We start from the raw sequence: 27,527 nt of genomic DNA, 5'->3' as shown, positions 1-27,527 counted from the left end.
CAGGGGGAGGGGGGCCCCCGATTTTTTATTTTTTTATAAAAAAAAAAAAAAAAAAAATCAAAAAAAATGTTTTACCCCAAAAAATATAGTAGGCATGATCGCGATCACGAAATTCCATGTTTAACCCCCATACAAACCCCATCTTTCAAACATGGCAGCCATGTTTGTTTACATTTCAAGAAAACATGCTAGCTAGCTCATGAATGCCTGAACGGATTTCCATTCGGATTTTTTTGTTTGAAAGCTGTGAACAGTGTGCACACACGTGATGCATATGATCTAGGCATGGGCGTGCATGATCCGTGCACTATGAATTACATGGAAGTCTATGGAGAGGGAGGTGGTGTGGAACTTGGAAGCCATTTGAAAAGACCCTGAATGAGTTATTTTAATGATGACATTTTAAAATATTGCAATCCAAATAAAGTGATATTTGTGTTTAGTTACAGTACATTTTGTTTTATTATGGTAATAACATTGAGAGCTTCTGCTCTGCTGGCCGCACTACATGTAGCTGCCCTGAAAGCTTAGTGCAGTCTAAAGCTTGCCCACTTTATGTATCCGGTACTTTCCACACACATAGGCTACACACATGCACACACACCCCACTTCTGTATCCGCTTCAGACCCTTCCAATGAGCCAATGAGGATACACAGTCAGATTATACACGGGCCGGTCCGGAGGTGAGGTCACGGTGTGGTCAGGTGGACCGGAGGTGGAATTTTTGCGCGCGCACGAGGGCCTCTTTATTTCCCCTTTCCCAGGGGCCTCATGTCTTATAAATCCGGGCCTGGATGACAGAGTACAGCAACTTGCAATGGGCCTGGTGTACAAGATAGACTACACCACTATGATACCCAAGTACCTTCAAAATACTTTATAAACATTAAGGATGTCCATAATTACAACACCAGAGGCAGCGCCACAGATCACTTTCAACCCAGAGTCAAAACCAACAAAGGGTCAAACTCTTTTTTCTGCTATACCACCAAAATGTCAAACTCTTTTATCTGCTATACCACCAAAATGTGGAAAGCCTTACCGAGGGCCATAAAGGAGTGTGGATCACTAGCATCCTTTAAAATTGCCCTGAAAAACCACTTACAGGCAGCAGCCGTTCGCAACTGGTAAAAAAAAAACTAACCTAGCCCAACCCTACCCTCCCCTGCCCCTTCTTACTTACTTACTTACTGTTTTAGACTCTTTTTTTTTTTGTTCTCTCATTTTTCTTTTATTTACATATCTACTGCATAGTACTGTGTTCTATTCGTCTGTCATTCAATGTTATATGAGATACTTAAATGGTTTCCTGTGGAAATAAGCGTAGTCTTTTCATGGATCTCCTTTTAGTAGACCTTGTACCAGTGAACTGTACCGTCATGAAACTGTACCTTTTCCTATGCAAACTTCTAATAAAGTCTTCAATCAATCAATGGGTCACTTGACAAGAAAATTGTCCGAGGCAATTGAAATTTAATATGGAGGCCGTTTTTCAAGATGGCCACCACCTTAGTGGAGCAGTTAAGTGATATAAGGGTTTATTTGGTGATACAAGCATGAAAATTGCCATGAGCTGTCTCAAAGGCTCATTTGACAAGAAAACACCCACAGCCACTTGAAATATCAAGATGGCGGCCATTTTTCAAGATTGCCACCACCTAAATGGAGCATTAAGCAATGTAATAATTGTTTAATTAGTGACACAAGCATGCAAATTGGTATGAGCAGTCTTTATAACAAGAATTCACTTCCAGCCTTGAAATGTTTATTTTCAAGATGGCCCCCTGGATCCTCAAAAGATCCATTTCTCATAGTAATATGTATTCTTCATTAAGGACGATTTGGTGACATCTTATTTTAGATTATGTTAAAGAACAACTTTTAACACAAAATACAACAGTGTTGATCAGATTAGAAAAGTATCTGGAGGCGGCATAGCTCAGGGGTAGAGAAACCGTTATTAGAGCACGAAGGGTTCCCAGTTCGAATCCGGGCTCCCCCTGAGTTAATGTTGAAGAGTCCTTGAGCAAGACTCTGAATTGCTCCCGGTGAGCAGGTTGGTGCCTTGCATGGTTTCCTCTGCCACCGGTGTATGAATGTGTGCATGAATGGGTGAATGTAATGCACAATCTATGTAAAGCACCTTGGATAAAAGCGCTATATAAATGCACCGTTTACCATTTTATCTGCACTACCAGGGCACATTGGTAATATATCACTGCTGTTAAACTCAGAATCCTATGACCAACACTTGTTGTATTTTGATGATGTGTTAAAAGTTGTTCTTTAACATAATCTAAAATAAAATGACACCAAATCGTCCTTAATGAAAAATACATACATTTCTATGAGAACATTGATCTTTTGAGGATCCAAGGGGTAGCCATCTGGAAAATAGAAATTTCAAGTGTGTGGAAGTGATTTCTTGTCATAGAGACTGATCATAAGAATTTGCATGCTTGTGTCACTAACTAAACAATTATTTTGCTTAATGCTCCATTTAGGCGGTGACAATCTTAAAAAAATTCTGCCATCTTGAAATTTAAAGTGGCTGTGAGCATTTTCTTGTCAAATGAGCCTTTGAGACAGCTCATGGCAATTTTCATGCTTGTATCACCAAATAAACCATTATATCACTTAACTGCTCCCCTAAGGTGGTGGCCATCTTGAAAAATGGCCATCATCTTGAAATTTCAAGTAGCTGTGGGTGGCTTATTGTCAAGTGACCCACAGAGACTGCTCATGCCAATTTTCATGCTTGTATCGTCAAATAAACCCTTATATCACTTAATTGCTTCACTACGGTGGTGGCCATCTTGAAATATGGCTGTCATCTTGAAATTTCAATTGCCTCAGACAATTTTCTTGTCAAGTGATCCATGGAGACTGTTCATGCCAATTTTCAAGCTTTTATCGTGAACTGAAAGATTCTGATGAAAAAAGGCAGTTAGCCGCTCCGCTATTATAATAACACACCGTCTGTACACACAGATTGCTGGCTCCAACAGGGGATTTCTATTCAGACACTTTATAAATACACACTGAAAAGGCTACATGCATGCATGCACTGCCGTGACTGACTGGCTGTGGAAAGTCACTTTGCAGAGGATACATTTATTAAAGTGCTGCAGATATAAGTGTGTGTGTGTGTGTGTGTGTGTGTGTGTGTGTGTGTGTGTGTGTGTGTGTGTGTGTGTGTGTGTGTGTGTGTGTGTGTGTGTGTGTGTGTGCATTTAGACATGCATCCACTCACTGCTATTTTTTATTTGATTAAATATTGAATGTATTTATCATTGATTGGGCCTTTAATCTGGAGGTTATTTACAATACTAATCTCCGATAGAGTATTTAAACATGACTGTTGTCATCAATATTAAGCCCATGTATCTCACAGTGTGTGAACCTCATCCCAGCTCAGCAGAAGGACCTGTTCTGACATCACAATGATGTTGCAAATGAAAATGCAAGTCCCTTTTATGGCCATATATGGAGAATTGTAGATCACACTTGCAAAGGAATACCGTCCTTGTCCCTTTTATGCCCATATATGGAGATCCCATATATGGGCATACAATATATGGAGATATATTGATGTCATCACCATTAAGCCCATATCTGGGAATGCACAATTGCACATAATATAGGCCTATGTTGGGATATCCACATTTTGGCCACATTTTGTCCAACTTAAACAACCAACCAGGTCTGTGATTTCCAGGTCTGTGATTCTTTTGGGTCAGGGGCAGACCTCCATTCAGAAACACCCCCACTTAGAAACATCCCCATTCAGAAATACCCCCACTGAGGTTAGGGTTAGATTTTAGGTTAGGTTTAGGTGACACGCCCTAAAGGGGCACATGGGCGTGTGCACGCATCCACCTGGGTGACAGCAGACTGCTGGGTGAGCGCTGGCACTTTGGCATGGGATATGGGATCAACATTGCTCACCCAGCAGTCTGCTGTCACCCAGGTGGATGCGTGCACACGCCCATGTGCCCCTTTAGGGCGAGGTCGCTTCTGGCCCTTAGGGCGTCTTACTGGTACTATTTTGTAATACAATGATTGGATACAAGGAAACATATGCCCATGTTGCTTGCTGTAGTGGGTAGAGACTGGAGAGAGACAATCTTTCATCCTAAGTTTGCTGCAAGAGAGATAGAGAACATAGTCCTTTGAATCCGATTGGCTTATCATCACAGTTGCTCAGCAAACTTTAATTGTTCCACAAACGCAATAAACTGATTACAATAAAGCATGCACAACAGAGATAACACTGGGTTTTCCCTGAGATCCACAGAACATAGTCAAGTTAATGATTGTTCCAATGGAGAAGGATGAATCTTTCATTTTCATTATTAATCATAATGTGAGTAATCAACTTCATGAAGACAGTGTTTCTCAACATAGTATAGACAGAATGCATGTGGACCCCACCAGGCGAATGCAATTAGGCTATCACTGGTTCACTGGTTCTCAAGTGGTGTCTGGGGACTCCCAGGGGTCCTACTGAGGGATTCCCAGGGGGTCCCCAGCAAAGTTAGCAACAGTTTAAACAATTATTAAAGCTGTGTTTTATTTTTTGTCTATTAAAAAATAACAAATCTATAAGCTCACAACGTGTCGTCACATCTCATCATTCATTTGTTATTCGTCAGGAGCTGTAAGCCATTCCGTTGAAAAGCACACAGCCTGAGCCTAGTATGACATTTAGATGAGATTACATTTTATTTTCACAATGAAATGTAATCAGCCAAAGCTGTCAAGACGTCACACCTCAAGTCAAGATGACTAAGTTATTAAAAAGCACCTTCAACATACCTTGTCTTACAACATTGTTAACATGTTTTCAGTACTATGACTCACAGAATTGGCTTTCATAATGATCAATGTGCACTGAAGCATTTCTATACAAAGCTCACAACTCTTGGATAACAAAAACCGTTGGCACGGCTGCATTTCAGAGAACTGCAAGTACAAGTACACAATGCACTGGATCTGCGTCTTAAAATTGTGACCTATGCCTTTAAAAACAAACTTGAATGCAATGTTATGGAGGCCCGGGGGAAACTCCAAGCTTGTTTTACTTTCTATTGTTCAGTCGGTGGGACCAGTTAGACAGGGAAGCCCAGTGTTCTGTCTGTGTGCATTTTCTCTGTCATTATTTGAGGCCAATGTTGTGTAATCTATAAAGTTTATGGTTCAGGAAAACACACATGGCCAGGGGAAGAGAACAGCTCAGGGATATTGACATTGCATTGAATCCTTTGTATATCTTTTGTAGAGTGTGTTGCATCTTAGCTGTGGATAGCACCGGATGACAAAGCTGTTCTAAAACACCACAACATGCCAACTACACTACTGTACAAGGGGTGCAACTTATAGCTCTTAACAAATGGACCAACCATAGCCAACCTTAAGTCACAGTGTAAACAATACCTGTGCTTGAACAATCACACGGAAAGGGGAAAGGTAGAGTTCACTGAAATTGAAGGAAAAGATAAAAGAGCCATTGTCGTGAACTAATACACACACACACACACACACACACACACACACACACTCACACACACACACACACACACACACACACACACACACACACACACACACACACACACACACACACAGTTTGTGGGCATAGTAGAAGGGAACTGGGTTCCCTCGTCCTTTCCTTGACTCGACTGGGAAATGCATCCTGCTCTATGGCAGTAGAAGAACATAACATTTTATTCATTGTTTCTCTGTGAAATTCACAATACTTTCCACAGGTTTATGACAGGTTATAAAAATGTATTAATACAGTACTCAACTGGAAACAATGTCAGATAACAAGACAGCATAATGTCAGATATACAATATAAAATATTTATACGGTACATAATGTTTGCATGGTCAAAATAGAAATAGAAAATTTGGTAGAATATATTTCTTCCTCGTATCTTCCTCCATTTACTGGAAAGCACACATTGGAGAATTACAGGAAAGATGGGAAGAAGAAAAAGACAGATTTCAACAGATTCATGCCTTCTTATTCACAAGGGCTCACATACTGTAAACATGTATTAAAGGTACTGGGCAGTGATGGCTGCACAGTTCCAGTACAGTAGAACACACATGGTGCAAATATGATGGCAGTGGGTGAAATTCAAGTGGTTTTGAATGTAGAGCAATGGATTCAAACCATTACAACTCAGGCTAACCGAAAGTGAGGACATGTATGTCATGCATCATTATATCCTGATTCTCCCCACCCATCCCAATGCATTTCAATTACGAAGGCCAATAATCGGCTGAAAACATTAAACATAGCCTACTCATTCACAGGGCGATCCGGTGAGAAGTATTTTAACAGTAGACTAGGACAGAACAAAGACGGAAAAGTTTGTAAAAAGGCTTGTATTTGCGCACAACAAGCTGGGATTTGACATTTTGACTCCATTTAAAATCTGATTTGTCATGGTTGCCACAAGGAGGGAACTCAAACTCCTCGTGGCATTTCCTGCTGCTAAGTCAACCTTGGGAAAGGCCAGAAAGGTGTAGCTCTCAAGCCTCTCATGTTCAAAGAAGTTGATGTTCTGTTCCTGTCTGTCTGTTAGTCACCAGGAGTCCCCAGAATTACCCACTACATCTTAATGGTTTGTGTATTTTTCAACTGCAAGACTCGGAAGACTCATCCCATGTGTCACAAGCTCTTCATGAAGATTATATATTAGAATAGCTTGAATGCAAACACTAAGTTTCCTGTGTTTATTCCCACTGATGTGGCTCCAACACCTCTACACTCTCAATGTTTCTGATATAATGGCCATTTGACCATGTCACTCACTAACCCATTGAATATCACCAGCCTGAGGAGAGCTTGAGTCATCGTGCAGCGTGCATTCTTTAGATCCAAGACAAGCTTTACATTGTGATGGTCATGAGGACAAAGATCATCAAGTGAACCTGGCTGTGACTTCAATTGGCCTTAACACTAAAGGTCACTGCTGTCCTTAAACATTTCTAGTACCTTGAGCAGATTGCTCACTTTCAGAGCCTGGCACACCCGGATGTGTAACAAGTTGTCTAAAAAGTTCCATTGATAGAACTTGTAGATCTGTTATTTTCATTATTAGTATCCTTGGAACATTCTGGAAAATCATAGAAATTTGTTTGGAACATTTAAATACAGCAATATTCAAGACAAAATGTACTTTGTAATTTTGACCCTGGGCGTACAACAAACTTTGTACAAACGGACAAAGCCAGATGTTGAGCACCACTCAAAAAAGGTAGTATACTTTAACTCAAGTACAAATTTGACAATGCTACTGTCACTCAAGTAATATTTGACCAGGAGTAAAGTATCTACTTTGACTCAAGTACTGGGGTTGAGTAGCCCACTTTGTCCACCACTGACTGTAGATGCTGCATAGTTGTTTCAACATATCAGTATGCGAAAAGTAGTTTCAGGGGAAACTCAGACTCATCAGTCCATTGTCCAGGGTTCAAGTGGGGTGAAGGCAGGCCGGGGTAATAAATGAGATACTGTATGACACCCTGGCCCATGCAAAGTCATGTGAGTGTTGTATGTGTAATTGGGAATCCCTTTTCTTTCCACAGATTTGAGCAGGCATAGTACAGAGTGACTCACTCCCAAATTGCTAAGTCAGTGAGTCCAACACTCACTGTAACGTCCAGTAGCTTTGGGGCGGGGTTAAAGTAAACAATTACTCATCAAATTACATTGTGAACGTATAGATGTAAAAAAACGTAAACAAGGTAAATGTAAAAATGTGATGTAAGGAATATAAAGTGAAATCACATGTGATGGACATGACAGGTGACTAGCCCATCACCTCCCACTGTCTCCCAAATCCACACCATATGACATTAAAGGATAACTCCAGACTTAATAACGTCTAGGCTAATTATCCTACTTATATTCATACCAAATGACTGTCCATGGGATCTATTTGTTAGAAATTTACCTGTCGTCCAGTTTCCCCAGCAGAACCCAGCCCTCATAGCATAGAGTGTGAGCTCATAAGTCGCTTTTAGCCTTTTACGGTATTTGTTGCGGTCAAACGTTATTTCTTTTTTCGTGAATATGTTAGTTGTTATTACAAACACATCCATGCCATTGTTGTCCCACACAAGCCGCCACACTCTGCTAAACAGACGTTATGCTGTTATGTGTTTTGCCAAGTACAGGAAAAGATGCCCCGTGATTGGCCAGTAGCCCAGTACAGTCACTTTGATTGGCAGTTGTGCTGAATCACGCCAAAACATGATTTATGACACTATGGCAGCTTTTGTGGGACAACCAAGGAATGGATGTGTTTGTAAAGACAACTAGTAACACATTCTTGAAAAAAATAAACCACTTTTGACCGAAACAAATAGTGTAAATGCGATAGGCTTATGTGCTCCGCTCTAAGCTATGAGGGCCGCTGGGTTCTGCTGGGGAAACTGGACAACTGGGGCATTTCTGCATGCCTAATAGACCCCAAGGACGAATGTAAGCAGGAAAATGAGACTAAATGTTATTTAGTGCGGAGTTGTCCTTTAACCTATTTCAGACAGTTCTTTTTTAAGTCAAGGCTGACTCTGCTTCCAGCAAGCTCTGACTAGTATGTTTATATAAATATATAGTAGACACAAATCAAATGCTAGCATTCAACCTTTTCTGACAATGTCCTTTTGCATTATTTAGAACTATTAGGTTATAGGTTTTTTATTGTTATTCCTATAAACATGCGTTTTCGCTTTTGTTATTTTGGTAGTTTTGTTATTGTGACACTGTTGAGGAGTAAGCGCCATCATTTCATTGTCTGCCAGATTGTCACAGCTGTTTTATGTGCTGAAATTTGGAAGCTTTCCCATGCTGTGCAGACTGATCACTTCCACCGATGATCCACTAGGTGGCGGAAGGGGACCGCGTAACTCAGGACCTGGTTGCCTGACAACCAACTAGCCAATCACAGGGCCCGGCCGTCGAGCACAACATTGTAGTTTGAGAGTGTAGTCACTAGTGACTACAATTCCGTCCTGTAATTCAGGTCCTTCCTGCTCTTGAGTGTCGTTGCATGTCCTTTGCACGACATACACTGTAAACACAACACACTGGGCTGGGGTAGTGTACATTAGTGTACAGTACACACTCTGTAGCCGCATCAAAAACAAGAGGACGAACTCCGCAGTGACAGAAAGGTTGTCCACCGAAATGGAAGGAGAAGGTCAAACGATTGTTAGGTATTAAAAATAAGTGTTTAATGTATTAGGCATACTCATTTTATAGCCCTGAATACATGACTATCATATATGATAGTCATGTATTCAGGGCTAACTCATTTTATAGCCATACAGGTCAGCCACATGCACAATGTTGTCTTGGCACCCGCCATACAAGAGGGCACAGAGCTTCATGCCATGGCACCGTAACCGTTAGATAACGTGAATCCCTCACTTCTGCACAGCTGACAAGAGTGATGAATGTGTTTTGTTTACACACTGATTGACTGCTGTCTTTTTGACTTCCTGCTATAATCACCCACTTTCCTGTATGCAGTGTTGTCCCTGATGATGAAGGGAAACAAAAGTTCAAGAAATGTGACCAGGTGGCATTTTATAGGTGCGTTGAGTGTTCATATTAATCAATTTAATAATAGGAACTAAATCAGCATAGCTTTGTACCAATGCAAGATGTAGTTAAAGGGGTAGTTCACCCCCAAAATGACTTGAGTTCAATAATATGTATATTTTTTTGTATTTGTCGCATTCCTAAGACAAAAAAAATAAATAAAAACACATTGATTATAGTAAATTTACCTCCATTGATTCTGGATGGGGACCCAAATGACTGGCCCTGGAGGGGGACCCAAATGCATGGCCCTGGATGGGGACAAGCATTTGGGTCAGAATCAATGGGGGTACATTTAGGGTCAAGGGTCAAGTAAATTTACCCCCATTCCAGGGCCTTATTTGGGTCCCCATCCAGGGCCATGCATTTGGGGGGGTAAATTTACTATAATCAATCTTTTGTCTTAGGAATTCGACAAATACATTTTTTTTTTATTGAACTCAAGTCTCCATTTTGGGGTGAACTAACCCTAACCCTAACCCTTTAAAACATGACTTATGACTGTTTTGTCCCCTGACTGATCACAGTATACACAGATCCAAGATTGGGGTACACACCTCCATTCCGAAACCCCACCATTCCGAAGATTGCCTTCCATTATTCGGAATGGTGGGATTTCCCATTGTTAGATTGTGATGTATTGTACGCCTATTAAAACGCTATTGTTATGATTGTTAAATTTGACTGTCACTTATTAGGCGACAGATGCAGGCCCCAAAGTTGCGGTACAGGGCTCTCCTGGATACCTTGGTGCTGACAGAGAAAGGGGCACTCATTCATGTCTTGGAACCGCATATACAGGTTTGGACAACCTTCAAGTAACATTTCATATTGTTTTGACATCACACCAGCATATACTGTAGCTGTATAGAAACATTCCAAAGTGCAACTAATGCACAGAAATGTGTCTTGGGCACAGAACCAATCATTTGCATTGTAATGCATTTACTGTATATTGTTGTACAGTACACTGAAAACAGGACCACGCATTGTTGCTGAAAGGCGAAGAGGGTATTTCTCAGTGGAGTACTAAACACAAAATCCAGTATACATATTCAAAATATGAAAATGGTGTTTCAGCCAAGAGCCTTCATCAGAGCATGCTTTAATCATGCTCTGACAATATATATTCATCAGAGCATACTCTGATGAAGGCTCTTGGGAGAAACACGTTTCTTCTATGTGTGCCAAATAAATATGTGTAAATGTGAAAAAAATTCCTCTATTGCCTTGAATTTTGGGACGTGCTACTTTTTCATATGTTTTATATATTACTGTGTACTATATATACATTTATGTATACAGTATTTGTCTTTTCAATATCTGTACTTAGTCTTATTTATTCGCAAAGAAGACAATGAGAAAATAGGTAGTGTTCTCTCTCCGCATCATCAGTGCCCATAGCCTGGGTGGGGTTGGCAAAAGGGCCTTTCTGTGTGGAGTTTGCATGTTCTCCCTGTGTCAAAAAACATGCAGTAATCCTGGTCTCTATACTGCCTCCCCCTGGCCAGCCGGAGTCACTGATGGAGGGGAAAGGAACAGGTTGGAATAATGTGTTCCTTCCACTCGCTATGTCCAATCGGGGAAAATCCCCCCTGTCAGGTGAAAGAACTTGGACTCCTCATGCATAGAAGGAAGCATGGGATAAAAATGTTGAAAATAAAAAATAGATAGGCCTACAGTTGTTCCCATAGGGATTTTCCAACAGCGAGTGTAGAGAGTTGGCTCAGAACAGTCAATTGTGTAATGTAATCCTGGGTGCTGCACTCCCTCTGTCAACCTGGGGTGAACAACGGACTGACCTCATATGCTTCCTTCTATGCATGAGGAGTCCAAGCCACTTCTTTTTTGCCGACTGGCCTAGTGGTCCAGGCGCATACAACATATAGGCTAAAGCCTGACAGCGTGTTGCAGGTTCAAGTCCCGAACCCGACGACCTTTGCTGTGTGTCACTCTCCATCTCTCTCTCCCTGTTTCCTGTGCTATCTTCACTGAAATACTATCAATAAAGGCAGAAAAGCCAAAAAACATATCTTAAAAAAAAGCTGCACTTATTGGTCAGTTGCCATGTAAACCCTATGAAGATGCGGCTTTAGCCTGTAATGAATGGTCAGTTGCTGTATAACCCATAGGGATGATATGACAGCTGCAAATCAGTGCAAAATGATCACCCTCTTGGTAATTTCATCACTGCCCTCAACTAGGGAAAATAAAGGCTAGGTACAGGTACAGTATGTGATACATACGGTATATATAAAGTTACCGGTATATGGTATATGCTATATACAAATAACTTGTATTTTGCCGTCCGTAATCGCTTACCTGTTTTGTTAGGTGGAACTGCTTCTCTGTGTGTCACCCAGTAAAAGTGGGATTGTAAGAATCCTGCTGGATGAGCTGCAGCCCATTAAAGCACGTTACCGAGTTCCAGACGTGCTAACCGCCGAACCCCAGTGTGAACAGTAAGAAATGTGCTTGGATTTCCTTCTATTATGACACCAAGTCATAAAATTGCTGTTCATAAGTAAATAAGAAATCGACCACAACAGCATTTACTGTTGTACAGAACCTTACTGATGATTGCATGGTGATTCATTATGAGTTTTTGTTGTAAAATCCCATCTTCAAAGTCATTTCTCAACTGAATTGTGCTGAATAGTATAGTGACTCTTTTATTGGCACAGTAAAAGTGTTGGTCTTGTACACGGCTGTATTCCCATAATAAGATGTACGTTGGTGGGGTGGAAAGACCCATGAAACTGCATTCATTTCATATTTATGGAAATAAACCCCATGATTGAAACAAATGTTAATCTATCTATAAATGCGAGAAGTCTCTGTGTGTCTGTAATCCGCGTATCTCGAGAACCGTTCGTCCCACCGGCTTCAGATTCGGCAAACGCGTTCCCCGCCGCGGCACGGAGTGCAGTGCCGGGTCTCGACCCGACCCGACGTGCGGTTTTCCCGAACCGGCGCGAAACGTTCGGAATCTCCTTATGCGGGGTTGATTGTTGACATCATCAGGCTGTTCCGGAGGAAATCGGCGAAAGCTCTGACTCATTGTGACATCACTTCATAAAAGGCTCTGACATCACGTACGCCACATGAGTCAACAAAAGATCTCTGAATATCTCCATATATAGCATATATGGGCATAAAATGGACGCAGAATCACAAAGATCTCCATATACGGGCATAAAGGGACACAGACAGACGGATACAGAGATCTCCATAAATGGGCATAAAATGGACGCAAATGGCATATATGGGCATAAAATTTACGCAGAATCACAAAGATCTCCATATACGGGCATAAAGGGACACAGACAGACAGATACAGAGATCTCCATATATGGGCATGAAATGGACGCAAATAGACAGATATCTCCATATATGGGCATATATGGGCATAAAATGGACCCAGAACTATATCTGCAGTGATCTCCATATATGGACATAAAATGGACGCTGACAGACAGACAGATAACAGATATCTCCATATATGGGCATAAATGGACACAGGCAAACAGATGGTCAAAACGGGTCCTATGACAACAGGTATAATGGGGTTTGCATTAAAGGGCGGGGCATTCATTCCCTATTTACATCGTTCCCGAGTTGGCCAGGTCGCCGACTAGACGCTGGGCGGCCCAGCTTCTAGTATACTTAATGTCACAACTGTTTATATACACACATGACACACATAAATACTGTTCTAGTTGGGTTGAAAGTTCCTTTATGTTCTGCCTTGTTATTGAGAAGAGATGTCCCTTCAGAGGTCAAGTGGTTAAGTACTGTGTACACATTGCTTGATGAAAATAACTGATTTCGTGCAACAAAATGATAGCTGTGCAACAAAATATGAATTCATTAGCCCTAAGCCTGATTTATAGTTAGTTGATCACACTGGTGGGATCGCATTGTGAGCTTGTAGATTGTAGATCTACTATTTTCATCGCGTCACACAGTACGTAACTGAATCTTGCCATAGCTGGCCCAGCATCACATCCCACCTTCCTCCTGTGTCTCTGCTGGAAAACAGGCAAACCAAACAAATGAAATAACAAAACAAACTGCTCTGGATCTGACAGGTTGAGAGTGGAGAGGCAGAGTAAGGATTCTGTCACTCTAACTTGGTCTGCGGGGCTTTACCGGGTTCGTTTGTGGGGCTGTCCTTTCCACCTGGAGGTCCTGTGTGATGAGGAAGTCGTTGTCACTTTCAACCCCGAGGGCAGATTGTGGTTTGAAACACTGCAGGTTCCACCCAGGTGAGAGCAGATGTGTACTGGAGAGTAGGGATGGACCGATTATCGAAACGGGCGATAATCGAAGTCGATATTCATAACATTTATTAATATCGCAAAAGTTTAAAAAAAATCTATATTTTTTTTAATTAAAAAAAAAAAAATTTGCATCTTGGTTACTGATTTTCATCGATTTCCTGCTGCGGAATACGTTTTTTAACGCTATTCTAGTATGTGGCGACTAGATGTGAGCCTCTAGACATTTAGGATGGGAAAAATATATAAATTAATTAACCACTATTTCAAATTGGGGATATTTCTTTTTTACTTAAAATGCATATCGGTTCATTATATCGGTTATCGCCCTCCTTGATCACGACTTATCGAAATCGAACATGAAAATCCCATATCGGTCGACCCCTAAAAGCAAACATGTAGGTGTGCGTTAATATGTCTTACGGATTCAGTATATTTTTTCTTCATTCTCGATGTTTCATGCCTCGATGCAACCACATTTCCCATTTGAAACACATACTACCATAAAGTGTTTAACAACAATGGAAGGATACAGAGAGAAAACACTGCATTTCCTAATTTATTCCCTTCTCTCTCAGAGCTGCATCTTGTGGTGGTGAGGTAAGAAAATCTAACAAGTCAACACTGCAACATAATATTGCTCTAATGTTAGCTTCTGCCCCTCTACCAATATCTACCTGTTTTCTTTGCTTCCACTGACTATTTGCAGCTTGGAGAAGATCCACTGGGGCTATGGAAGGAAACCTTTAGACAGTTTGTGGACATCAAAGCTAATGGTTTGTGTCATTTCGAGTATTTAATGGCCAAGGTTACTTGGACAAGCTTGTCATGGTAGCCAGATCGTTGTCCTAGTTTCATCAATTCACTCTACTTTCTATTCTTTAAGCACTTAAAAAGTACAGTATACAGGTTAGTAGTTAGTTGACTATATTTGGGGCCCTCTTTTTTTCACTACACCAAATCTAACCGAGCTTGTAGATCGGATATTTACCATGCCCAAAATAGGGACACCTGGGTTCAAGTGGTTGAGCTTCAGCTTTCAGATTAAAATCAACTCAACAAATAACAACTGTCACAATACTTTGTACTGTAACAAGAAAATGGTCGTATTAATACAAATGTATTATTCAAAATAGTTTTTAAAGCTATGTTCTTCTCCACAGGTCCCAGTAGCGTAGGGGCTGATGTCCGTCTCCATGGGTTCAGCCATGTGTATGGTCTCCCAGAGCATGCTGATAGCCTACAGCTCAGGGATACAAGGTATGATTAGTCATATGTTCTAACACATTTCATTTAGTTGATAATGACAGATGATTTCTACAATACAACATAATGACTTTGACCCATTTAGACCTAAGGCTGATTCTAAAAACGCCTTCTAAAACCTAACCTAAGGTTTCTGAAAACCTTCAAATTTGTATTCAAAAAATGTAGAATTAATTATGTTGCTACATATATAGCAAATACTAATGTGACACAGAGGTCATTCCCGACCTTAAAGGTAAAATTGGCCCAACAATCAGGATTGTTCTATTGTTTATACAGTATAAATTGGGGTTTCATTCACAGACATTCTTAAAGATCTTTATTGTTGGAAATCATGCTATTTGGATATTCCTTACATGATCATAAAGCAAAATAGAGGTCTGTCTTTAATGTTTACAAACATTACCAATATAAACAAACTACAGTAGGCTACTATTACATAAACTAGTATAGTCCCCAAATTACAGCAAGGTTGTATGCCTCTGCCAACCTGTTGCAGTTTACATCCATGTCTGTCAAGGCTCATATAGTAGGTAGTGAATTTTTTTATAATTTAATTAAAGCTTAGTTTTTGGTGACATTTTTTGTTAATAAGTTATTGTCTTAACATGATTTGTGAGGTAATGGTGACTTTGACATTTGACCACCAAATTCTAATCAGTTCATCTTTCAATCCAAGTGGATGTTTGTTTCAAATTTGAAGAAATTCCCTTAAGTAATTGCTGAGATATTGCGTTCATGAAAATGGGTCAACCCAAAAACAAAATTCCTCTGATCACAGCTGTCGCCAGCAGAGGAATAATGATTTATCGGAGGCGTGCCGTCTCAAGTGGACTTGGGCCACGTGAGACACCGCCGAGCAGGGCTAAAGCGAGCGAGTTGCGGTGACGAGCGTTGCGAAGTCTGCTTGAGCCGACTCAGCACCGTCCGTGTTATGTCCTGATAGGGACAGAATCGTAATTCTTCGCCCCTCTCAGCTCAGACTCGTTGGCAAACGAAAGGTCGCGTTCTGACTGGGCCTTTATAAAGCTGCCAATTTCCAATTTTCTGAAACAATGTGTAACCTTTTTTATACATCTCCCTCCCAGGGACAGTGAACCGTATCGGCTGTATAATCTGGACGTGTTTGCCTATGACTTGTATAGTCGCCTTGGCCTGTATGGGTCAGTACCACTCTTACTGGCCCACAAGGCCGGCAGAACTGTGGGCATATTTTGGCTCAATGCATCAGAGACCTTTGTGAATGTTTACTACAGCTCCCATGAACAGCAGGTGAATAACACTAAACACTATACAGTATACAGTATTTAACCGCTTACACTCTACACTAAATCTTCACCGCAATTAGCTGAAGTACAAGCTATCGCATCACGTTGTGATCTTGTAGATCAGCTATGTTTGACGAATGTTTACCCCGGAATAAAAATAAATCTCAGTGGCCCTCCCACCAGGATGACTCTGCCCCCCCAGTGAAGAAGAAGCGGGTTACCCCTCATACAGACGTACACTGGCAGTCAGAGAGTGGCGTGATTGACTGCATGGTCCTGCTGGGACCCACTCCCACCCAGACCTTCACTCAGTATGCTCAGCTAACAGGTGTGTTGGCTATGTTTAAAGGAGTAGTTCACCCCCAAAATGACTTTTTTTCTATTGATTACTCATGCCATGGAGACTAGAAAAATCGAACCTCTGTTCGAAGTGGAGCTGTGTGTGTGTGTGTGTGTGTGTGTGTGTGTGTGTGTGTGTGTGTGTGTGTGTGTGTGTGAACTGAGCCGTGGTCGTGGGGGGGGGGGAGGGGTGCCTGTGTGTGTGTGTGTGGGGGGGGGTGCCTGTGTGTGTGGGGTGGGGGGGTGTGTGTGTGTGTGTGTGTGTGTGTGTGTGTGTGTGTGTGTGTGTGTGTGTGTGTGTATTGCAGTTGATGCTCAGGGCAGGCTAGACTCAACAGCACCTCTCTGGTCACCCAGGGTAGTCAGGCTACACCAGAGGCTACATACAGACAGACAGACAGACCCACCCACCCACAGACACACACGGCCACGTATAGGGAGCTTGTGTTCCACACAGCTCCAAAAAAAGTCATTTTGGGGGTGAACTACTCCTTTAAGTGTTATGCAGTGTACATTGCCTGCTGTCTGCATGCTCGCTGCACTGCTGCTACACACTTGCTCCTCTTACAAGAGCAACAGTGAGGAGGATTTGCAGTACTGATACAGGACGCACGCATGAAAGTTTGACACTTTTCTTCATGTAACATCTTTGTCCTGTGTTCTCCCCTCAATGTTTTCTTACCACCAGGATATCAAGCCCTGCCTCCTCTGTTTTCCCTGGGGTACCACCAGTGTCGATGGAACTACGACGACGAGGCGGACGTGAAAGCTGTGGACGCCGGGTTCGACCGCCACGGCATCCCTTACGACGTCATCTGGCTGGACATCGAACACACTGAGGGGAAGCGCTACTTCACCTGGGACCCTGTGCTCTTCCCCGATCCCGTCGGCCTGCAGCGCCACCTAGAGCAGAAGAAGAGGAAGGTTTGCTTTTCTAGGCTCTGCCTTGAATTTTTTGTTTGGTTCTTTATGACGAATCGTTGTTGTCAGGTGGAAAGAAACCTTGTATGTCCAAAAACACTCGTTTCGTATTTATCAATTTAAAAATGATTTGAACTTGCGAAAATAGCCGAACTACAAGCACACAACGCCTCGCGGTGCGAGGCATTGTGTGCTTGTAGATCTGCTATTTAACACTAGTCTTGTGCAAAAGTCTAGTATGGCGAAGCAGGGCTTAACTTTACGAAAAAACATCCACATTTGAAACTTGGAGATACGAGGTTTCTGCCGAACAGTGACGAAATGTAAGTATAATAATACCTATCCATCATCAAATAACATAATAACTCAGATGTATATATCTATATAAATTCAAAGCTGTGGAGTCCCGTTCAAGACTATGTAATTACACACATACCTTTTCCAGTTGGTGGTCATAAATGATCCGCACATCAAAGTGGATCCAGAATGGTCTCTCTTTAACAAGGCCTGGGATGGAGGACATCTTGTCAAGGACAGTAAGGGACAGATCTATCAGGGAACATGCTGGCCTGGTAGGTTTTTCTACATGTCCCTTTTATTGGTCACGGACCAATTTTTATGCGTCACGACTCAAGTCAAAATCCCATTTTCTTCAATCTACATTTATATATTTATTTCAAAAGTTTCTTTATATATATATAATATTTTTTGTTAATAACATTTTAAAATAAATAAACCAACAAATGTAAGAAATTTCATTAATACATTATTACAATAATTAGGAAGTAGTGAAAATAGCCAATTTACAAGCTCACAAGGCGGCGCGAAGCAACGCGTTGTGCTCTTGTATATCTGCTATTTTCACTAGTTTGGGACTAATCTAATCTCTATTATGGGTCTCGACCTGAAAAGTTTGGGTTCCACTGGTTTAGTGAGTTCACTTTTACAAAGTGAATTAAATTGAGTAGAACAGTATAATAATGGGGCCTCTATTTCTTAATGGTGCTTCTAATGCTTCTATTTATGTAATGTGCAAGTAATGGAATGATTGTTAAGAAGTAAATCAACAGATATGAGTGAATTATCAATATTTCCATGGCATAGTGACATTATAAATACTGTAGCATGACTCTCCCAAATCCTCTACTGTAGGTGAGTCATGCTATTTGGACTACAGCAGTCCAGCTACTCGAGCATGGTACTCCAGACTTTACGCCCTGGACAGCTACAAGGTAAAAACACCCACTGAGAGTACAAAACATCAGCAATGCCTGCTGCTATCATAAGACCCAATGAAAAATATGATCCCTTATACAGTATATGACATAAATCCATGTGTATTCGTGAAGGAAAGATATACTGTACCTGTATACGTTGAGCGGGGAAGATCATATCATTCAGTCCTGACACAATTAAGACACAAATGAGTATGTGTCAAACAAAAACAAAAATCGTAAAAGTGTGGAAGTTGTTGATGCAGTGCACTAACTTCTAGTCTGACTCAGGGTTCGACACCATCACTGTTTGTGTGGAATGATATGAATGAACCGTCTGTGTTCGACGGTCCAGAGCAAACCATGCCCAAGGATGTGGTCCATTCTGGGGGCTGGGAACACAGAGAGCTTCACAACCTGTATGGCTTTTACCAGGTGAGCTGGAACCGGCACATTTTGGTTGAGTTTTAGATGAGTTTCTATTGTTTACTGTAGTTTTGTTCTGTGTTGTATTTATTGTGGTTAATTTGATGTAGTGTACTGTACAGTTACTTACTGTAGCTTAATTAGTTAGTATTGCAGCAGCAAGACTAGCAGACCGGCAGCAAATGTTGCTGCTACACATATACTGCACGTTCATACTGTCAAATACCTATCAGTGGCATCAGCATTACACAGTAGTATTATTATTGCCTTATTGTCATCACTCACCCTCCAGCACATGGCTACAGCAGATGGTCTGATAACTCGCTCAGGAGGCACAGAGAGACCCTTTGTCCTTTCACGCTCCTTCTTTGCAGGATCACAGAGATTTGGTAATTTAGACTTCCTTTGACCTTTTTCCCCTTTTGTATGCTGGCTTTACCAGCAAGTGACTTCAATGAGATCATTCCTGAACAAAGGCAAACAGTCCTTGTGCACGTCAACATTGTTATTGTTTTGGATTTGATATTTTATTACATTTGTATTATTGAGTTGAATGTGTTTCTACTGTTTGTGTTAACACACAGGAGCAATATGGACAGGTGACAATGTTGCCAGCTGGGACTATTTGAAGATATCCATCCCAATGCTGTTATCTCTAAGTGTGGCTGGCATATCGTTTTGTGGTGGTGAGTGGATTTCATTTATGGACAGTGACTTTAATTATAAACCCAGCATTTTTAACAAAAATTGTAGTCAGAATTACTTTGCTCAATCAATGTAATAACATATTACATCCCTTATTAAAAACAACTACACCTAAGACAGGCAGCCTCTTTGGATAGTTTTAAAGCACATTTCAAGACCTATTTCTGTATGTTCTTCAATGTTTAATGTTTTTATTTTTCTCTGCTTTATTGTAATCGTGTGTATTTATCTTCTGTTAAGCACCCTAACCCTAAGCGCTTTGAGCTGCATTTCATGTCATGAAAGGTGCTATACAAATAAAGTTTTATATTATTATTATTATCATGAAATTAACCCCATACCACCAGTGCCCTATCAGAATAACCGTTTTCATGAACTAGGATAGCAAGGATTTATCTTGGTGATGTTGATGGAGATGACTTAGTATCATAACGTCGTTGTCGGATGAAAACCTTGTATGTCGAAAACCGTTCGTTTTGCATTTATCACTTTAAAAATGATCAAACGAGTGAAAACAGCCGATCTGCAAGCACACAACGCCTCGCGCCGCGAGGCGTTGTGTGCTTGTAGATCTGCTGTTTTCACTACTTTTGTGCGACGACCTTGTATGATGAAGCAGGGCTTTACTGCTGTACAAAAGAACGTACAGATTTGAAACTTGGAGATACGAGGTTTCCACCCGACAACGACGATAAGTACACACTGATATAAATGGAACTTGCCAATGTGACAGAGCAGGACGATTATCTGTATTTCAGCGGACGTTGGAGGTTTCGTTCAGGACCCGGAGCCAGAGCTGCTGGTGCGCTGGTACCAGGCGGGTTCACTGCAGCCGTTCTTCCGTGGTCACTCTGCCAAGGAGACAAAGCGCAGAGAGCCCTGGCTGTTTGGAGACGAGGTCACTGCTGCCATACGGACTGTGATCCAGCAGAGGTACTGGAAAAACACTGCTCATCTAGGGCTGTCACGATTATGACATTTTACATGACGATTATTTGTCACTCAAATAATTGCGATTAACGATTTAATTGTGTTTTCGTCGTTGACAATTACATTTCTGTTTGGCTTTTAGGCTTTGGAGTTGCACATGGTAGATATGACACATAACCTAAATATACAAAGAAATTACTGACATATTTTACAACTTTATACTTAAAAAGAACATTGATAGTGGAAATAGCCGATCTACAAGCTCACAACACGTCGCGATGCGACGCGTTGTGAGCTTGTAGATCTGCTATTTCCACTATTTTTGACTTTTTTAAAAATATATGAACATTTTTCAATATGGAAACGATTATGACGATTATGAAAAAGAATCCTGATTATTTCAAAAAATCACGATTAGACGATTATGTAATAATTGTGACAGCCCTATGCTCATCTTCTTGAAAACACCACAGCAAGGGGCACAGTTAGGGGGTAGTTAGCAAGGATGTTCATGAAAATATGAATAAAAGGACATATTTTGTCCATTTGACATGGTTCCAACTCCAAACAACGTTTCTATTTTTACCAGACCAACTTCTTGCCAGTTTAATAAAGAAACTCTACTGTAAATAGTTGATTAATTAAGTGGTTTGATAAATAGCTGATAATTCTCCAGCATTTGGCTGGAGGTTTGTACTAATATCCCATTGTACACATAATAGTATATCAACATTTTAATAGTAAACATTTTGTAGACAGTTATGGTTGAATTATGACTACAGATGTCAATATATGTCCACTGTACTGTATGTGGAAACAATACAAAATTCCATTCATGGAAAGATCTACTAGATCTACTAGTGAGGAAGTGCTCCTTCTACTAAATCGTGATCGGTGATTTGGGATGTACTTTATGTGTGAGCTATTAACTAACCAAGACAAGATCACAGGGTACTGTAGATCTCACACAATCAAAAGACTGTTTGGTCCATTATCTCTTCCTACAGCTCCTAATGAGAGACCCCTCTTCAGGGTTCCCACAGTCATGTAATTCCTGGAAAAACTTTGAAATTAGAAAAATATTTTTTCAGTACTGGAAAATTTTTGGAATTGATCAAGGGTCCTGGAAGGTCCTGGAAAAAATAACTATGCATTGTCTTTTGTTAAATTATACATTGGCCAAATTGTCAAATATTAGAGGCAGAAATTGTGAAAATAGCAGATCTACATGCTCACAACGCCTCGCAACGCGAGGCGTTGTGAGCATGTAGATCGGCTATTTTCACAATAACACCGTGTTATACAAGATTCCTCAACTCTCTTCAAATATGATTATTTCGGGGGTCACGGCCTGAAAAGGTTGAGAACCACTGGCATACACTACCTGTCTTTGGGCATTGCACATAGGAGTAAGCGACTCGTTATTGAGCTGAATTATTGTTATATAGTCCTGGAAATCGGGTTAAATATTTTGGAAAAGTTTTGGAAATTAATTGGTAAAGATGTGTGGGAACCCTGACTCTTGTTTTCTGTGTATTTCAGGTACTGCTTGCTGCCATACTGGTACACTTTATTTCACCAAGCACATGTCTCAGCGCTGCCTCCTCTTAGGTTAGTACTGCTGCCCTCTACTTTTCAATTGGAGAACTGCAGCTAAAGCATGTTGTCAGTCTGAGTGATCAATGCATTTCTCATATTCGTCTCATATAACCATTTCAACACAAAAGTCAACAGTTATTTTATTCATCATAACAGACCTTTATGGGTGGAGTATCCAGGAGAACAAAGCATCTTTGATGTGGACAACCAGTATATGATTGGTAAAATACACTTTATCAATATTATATATGTATTAATTGGTTTTACTTTGATACTTGCACGTCCCTCAGTCCAGTTTCCATTTAATAAGCAGTCATTGTTTGTTACACAATAAATAAATGAAATCACTTTTTTTTGTATCATCTATCATAGTTATCTACTTGATCCTGTGCTCTCTGTGTTAAAGAAACCAGAAGCAGTGGTTCCATTCACAAATGTTTCTCAAAATGTGCACCTATTCTGACATTTAATTTACTTTCTTATTACATACCAGTACTCATTTTCAAAAAAAATATGGTGTTAAGATTTGCTTTGTTCCTGTTCGTTCATGTGCTACAAGCGTGATTTTGATACCTGTTTTGCCAGGCATTGAGTGTGAATGGAATTGTTAATTCCAGTTTCTCGCTAATGGAGCCAGTTTCTCACTAATGGAGCTTAGATGCTTGACACTGTTCGCTTTAAATGTACTGTACCTCCCTCATTCCTATACAGGAGCTGCATTGCTTGCCTGTCCTGTAACTGAATCTGGTGTTCGAGAAGTCAATGTTTTACTTCCAGAATCGAACGAGGTAAATAAGGATAAGTGCTTAGTAGTCTGCCTACCAATCCATTTTAATGTGTGCATATACTGTATCTGGCATTACGTGTGGAAAAATCATGCTGCTTTCTTTTTTTGTGTGTGTCCTGTAGATTTGGTATGATATCCATACTGCAAAGTTGTACAAAGGAGGGAGGACCCTGAACCTTCCAGTGACCCTGGACACGGTGGGTGTCCTGACCTGACCGGGGTTGGGGGTGGGACAACTAGGGGAACACATTTGAAATATAGTAAATCGCTGGACTACTGCATGAAATCCAGGAATGTAAATATAACATTCTATTTACATTTTACAGGTACCTGTGTTCCAGCGAGGGGGCACTGTGGTTCCCAGGATGGCAGAATGTGGAGCCTGTACAGCCGAGCAACAACAGCTCCCCCTCTCCCTCACAGTGGCCCTAGACCCTGTTGTAAGCATCTGGCGAGCTGTTATAGTGATATACTGTAGGTCAGGGGTCTTCAACAGGGGGTCCAGGACCCCTAGGGGGTCCTCAGAATTACGACAGGGGGTCCTCCAGATCTTTGAGAGATAGAAACCTTTTTTTTTCTCCTTTTTTATATTAACCCCTTGAACGCTAGCATGCATATTCTGAGAACTTTAGCCAGAAATAGCAGATCTACAAGCTCACAACGCCTCGCGCTGGCGCTTACTTTAGGTGACATAAAAGTTGACAGAAAACTTTAGGACTAGAACAATAGTCTGGTTGCTGATAGCAACCACACTAATGACCACATTTTTATGTTTTTCTTATTACTTGGTACCAGTATCCTTTAACCAATTAACCACTTTATACTTGGTATGCGTTGGACCATCTACTTGGTCCACTCTTTTTCCCTTCTATACTTGCCGAAATTAAGCGAACCTGTAGATCGTCTATTTTCTTTGAATGCCTAGAATAGGGATGCTGGGGTTCAAGTGGATGTGAGTCTAATCCTGACCTCAGTCACTGTGATCTCTCCTCTCCTCTCCTCCCTTCTCCTCGGCAGGGTTGTGCTGCCGGTGAGCTGTACCTGGATGACGGCCACACGTTCAGATACCGCGACAGAAAGGCCTTCTGCCTGCGCTCTTTCAGCATGCTGTCAGGCCGTCTGCTCTGCCGGTAGGTCCCTCTCACACCCAGGGGCGTCACAAGGGGTAGGAAAGTGGGACTGAGTTACTACTAGGGCCCAAGGTGGTGGAGGGGCCTTAATTATTTTATACTTTAGCTATTGAAAAATAGCAGATATACAAGCTCACAGCGCGGCACCGAGTGCCTCGCTGCGAGCTTGTAGATCTGCTATTTTTGAAAAGTTGTGAAAATGTGTGCAAATATTTGAATATATGTATTTTTTAAGCGAACATTTGTAACTAAAATCTTGCTTCTGGGGGGTCCCTGGAACTAAATACTTTGAGATGGGGGTCTGTGGCCAAATACATACCATCAAAGATTTTCATGATTTTTCAAAAATAGCAGATCTACAAGCTCGCAGCGCGGCACTCGGTGCCGCGCTGTGAGCTTGTATATCTGCTATTTTTCAATAGTTAAAGCACAGGGGCCCCACAGTGAATCCTTAAACCCGGGGCCCAGAATTTGGTGAGATACCCCTGCTCACACCTCCCCAGTGTCAAGACTAACAAATGCCTTTACATTTAACCACATGAACCCTAGCTTCACTGTTCTGCGGTCAACATTCAGCGATTTTCGTCAAAGAGATTTGGTGTATGGTAAACAACTAGCAGATCAATAATAAAATTTACAATTTAAGCATTTAGCAGACGCTCTTAATCCAGAGCGATTTACAATAAGTAAGGACAGCACATGGTAATACATCAATACATCAACATTAATACATCAAATGCATAGAAATAGTCATCTAAAACAGTGGTTCTCAACCTTTTCAGGCCGCGACCCCCAAAATAATCATATTTTAACTGGGGACCCCCCACCCTGACGAGCACTAAGAGTTTTGAAAATAGCAGATCTACATGGTCACAACGCCTCGCAACTCTGTCTCTAATATTTGACAATTTGGCCAATGTTTAATTTGTCATTTCAGAGGTATTAAAAAGTCCTTTAATTGTCACTTTAGAAATGTGCAGATACCCTCTATACACTTAAACCTTATGTTGGTTTGTTCACTGTTGAGTGAGAAAACAATGTTGCACATTAAGTTAATCATCTGGGGACCCCACAAAATAATTTGGGGACCCAAATCTGGGGGTCTCGACCCACAGGTTGAGAACCACTGATCTAAAAAACGTTGGTAGACCAAGAACCTATTCAATAAAATCAATAAAAATCTAAAACAATCTAAACATCAATAATCTGTACATCGAAGCTATACGCACACTATAGCTTCGATGTACGATAGGATGCCACGTTGAAAATGGCCTGACGTCGGTTATATAAAAAGTTCTACCTAAATTACAGGTATGGTCATTGAGGGTAGGCAAGTGCTACGATAAGTGCTATGGTGGAGTCTGAAGAGGTGAGTCTTCAGAATACGGCAGAAGCTAGGGAGTGAGTCCCTAGCGGGATTCAATCAACTAACTTTATATAGGGTATATGATTGTAGTGGAGTAAAAGTGCAATATTTGGACCTGAGATGTAGTGGAGTAGAAGTAAAAGTATTGGAAAATTGAAATACTCAAGCAGGGCTGTCACGATTATGAACATTTTACATGACGATTAAGTGTCACTAAAATAATTGCGATTAACGATTTAATTGTGTTTTTGTCATTGACAATTACATTTCTGTTTGGCTTTTAGGCTTTGAAGTTGCACATGGCAGAAATTACTGACATGTTTGACAACTTTATACTTAAAAAAGAACATTGATAGTGGAAATAGCCGATCTACAAGCTCACAACGCGTCGCGATGCGACGCGTTGTGAGCTTGTAGATCTGCTATTTCCACTATTTTTTACTTTAAAAAAAAAATATATGAACATTTTTCAACATGGAAACGATTATGACGATTATGAAAAATAATCACGATTATGTCAAGTAATTGCGATTAGACGATTATGTAATAATTGTGACAGCCCTAAAGTAATGTACAAATACCCCAACATTGTATTTCCACCACTGATGACTATGACTGACATAATTGTGGCTGACTGGCAGGTGTTGTTGTCTCTGTCAGGAGTGGCAGTGAGGAGGGGGAGTTTCACACTGACTGCATGGTTCAGTCACTCATTGTCCTGGGACTGAAGAGGAGGCCTTACCACGTGACCGTACATGTATTTGGTGAGGATGTGTTGTCAATATGCATTCACATACACATTCACCCGCGTGTCATGACCTTGCGTCTTATGTCATATTCTGCACCTCATTGATTAATATTGGATGATATGGCTTGACATTTCTTATATAGTGTGATATATGACATAATCTGTTATATCGGGGCGGCTGTGGCTCAGGAGGTCCTTAGAGCGGGTTGGCCAATGATCCGTGGGTCGGAGGTTCAAATCCCGGATCCTCCCGTTCACATGTCAAAGTGTCATTGGGCAAGACACTGAACCCCACATTGCCTCCAATGAGTTGGTCGGCGCAAGCTTGCCATCATTGGTGTGTGAATGTGGGAAGTGAGGACGCTGGTGTTGAATGTTCACCGCTTCACTTCCCAATGTATGAATGAATTGACCATTGTAAAGCGCTTTGAGTTCGCAACTTGCTTAGAAAAGCGCCATAAAAATGCAATCCATTATATCTTATCATAATTTTTTATTTGTATTTTTATTTATTTTTTCATAAATCAGTGCTATTGAACACCCTTTACGTCTGTGTGTTGTTGTTTTTTTAAAGTGCTTCGGCCAAAACCTCCTAACTCCACTTCAGCTGGATGTTTTTCATTTTCTGAAAATGTTAAGTTTTGGAGTAACAGTTGCTGGTTTTGGCTCATGTCATGCCATAACTACAAAGCACAAGCACATTATACTGTTTTGCTACATTGCAGGTAATGATATAATGCCAATCATCTTGTTCTCTTTTGTTTTTTGTTTCCAGATACCAAGTACATGTCAAGTGATTTTCATTACGAGGAGGACCGGCATATGCTGACGGTGAACAAGCTCAACCTTAGAGTGGTGATGGACTGGGACATTCAGATAGATTAACTACAGTATGTCACATTCAATAGATTCAGTTAATCAGCCT

The 27,527-nt window shown here is 41.0% G+C and overlaps 1 protein-coding gene across 1 annotated transcript; it reads left to right on the top strand.

Annotated features, from left to right (window-relative positions):
* Positions 1-9,120: 9,120 nt before the first annotated feature.
* On the top strand, positions 9,121-27,487 carry ganc (glucosidase, alpha; neutral C; the record flags this gene model as incomplete). Its single annotated transcript, XM_080751026.1, is given in 25 exon segments — positions 9,121-9,235; positions 9,552-9,614; positions 10,322-10,424; positions 11,958-12,085; positions 13,715-13,891; positions 14,613-14,628; positions 14,631-14,679; positions 15,067-15,163; positions 16,258-16,441; positions 16,621-16,765; positions 17,465-17,700; positions 18,143-18,269; positions 18,850-18,929; positions 19,203-19,346; positions 19,630-19,726; positions 19,922-20,023; positions 20,801-20,975; positions 22,515-22,583; positions 22,728-22,792; positions 23,283-23,359; positions 23,481-23,555; positions 23,685-23,798; positions 24,376-24,488; positions 26,515-26,618; positions 27,378-27,487. Coding segments are annotated over 25 exon segments (2,679 nt in total). The 5' UTR covers positions 9,121-9,206.
* Between the last annotated feature and the right edge of the window lie 40 nt (positions 27,488-27,527).

Source organism: Nannobrachium achirus (assembly GCF_963921795.1).
Source record: "Nannobrachium achirus genome assembly, chromosome: 20".
In the NCBI taxonomy this organism is placed as follows: Eukaryota; Metazoa; Chordata; class Actinopteri; order Myctophiformes; family Myctophidae; genus Nannobrachium; species Nannobrachium achirus.
The sequence above is the reverse complement of the archived record's forward strand: the minus strand, read 5'-3'. Positions and strand labels throughout refer to the sequence as shown.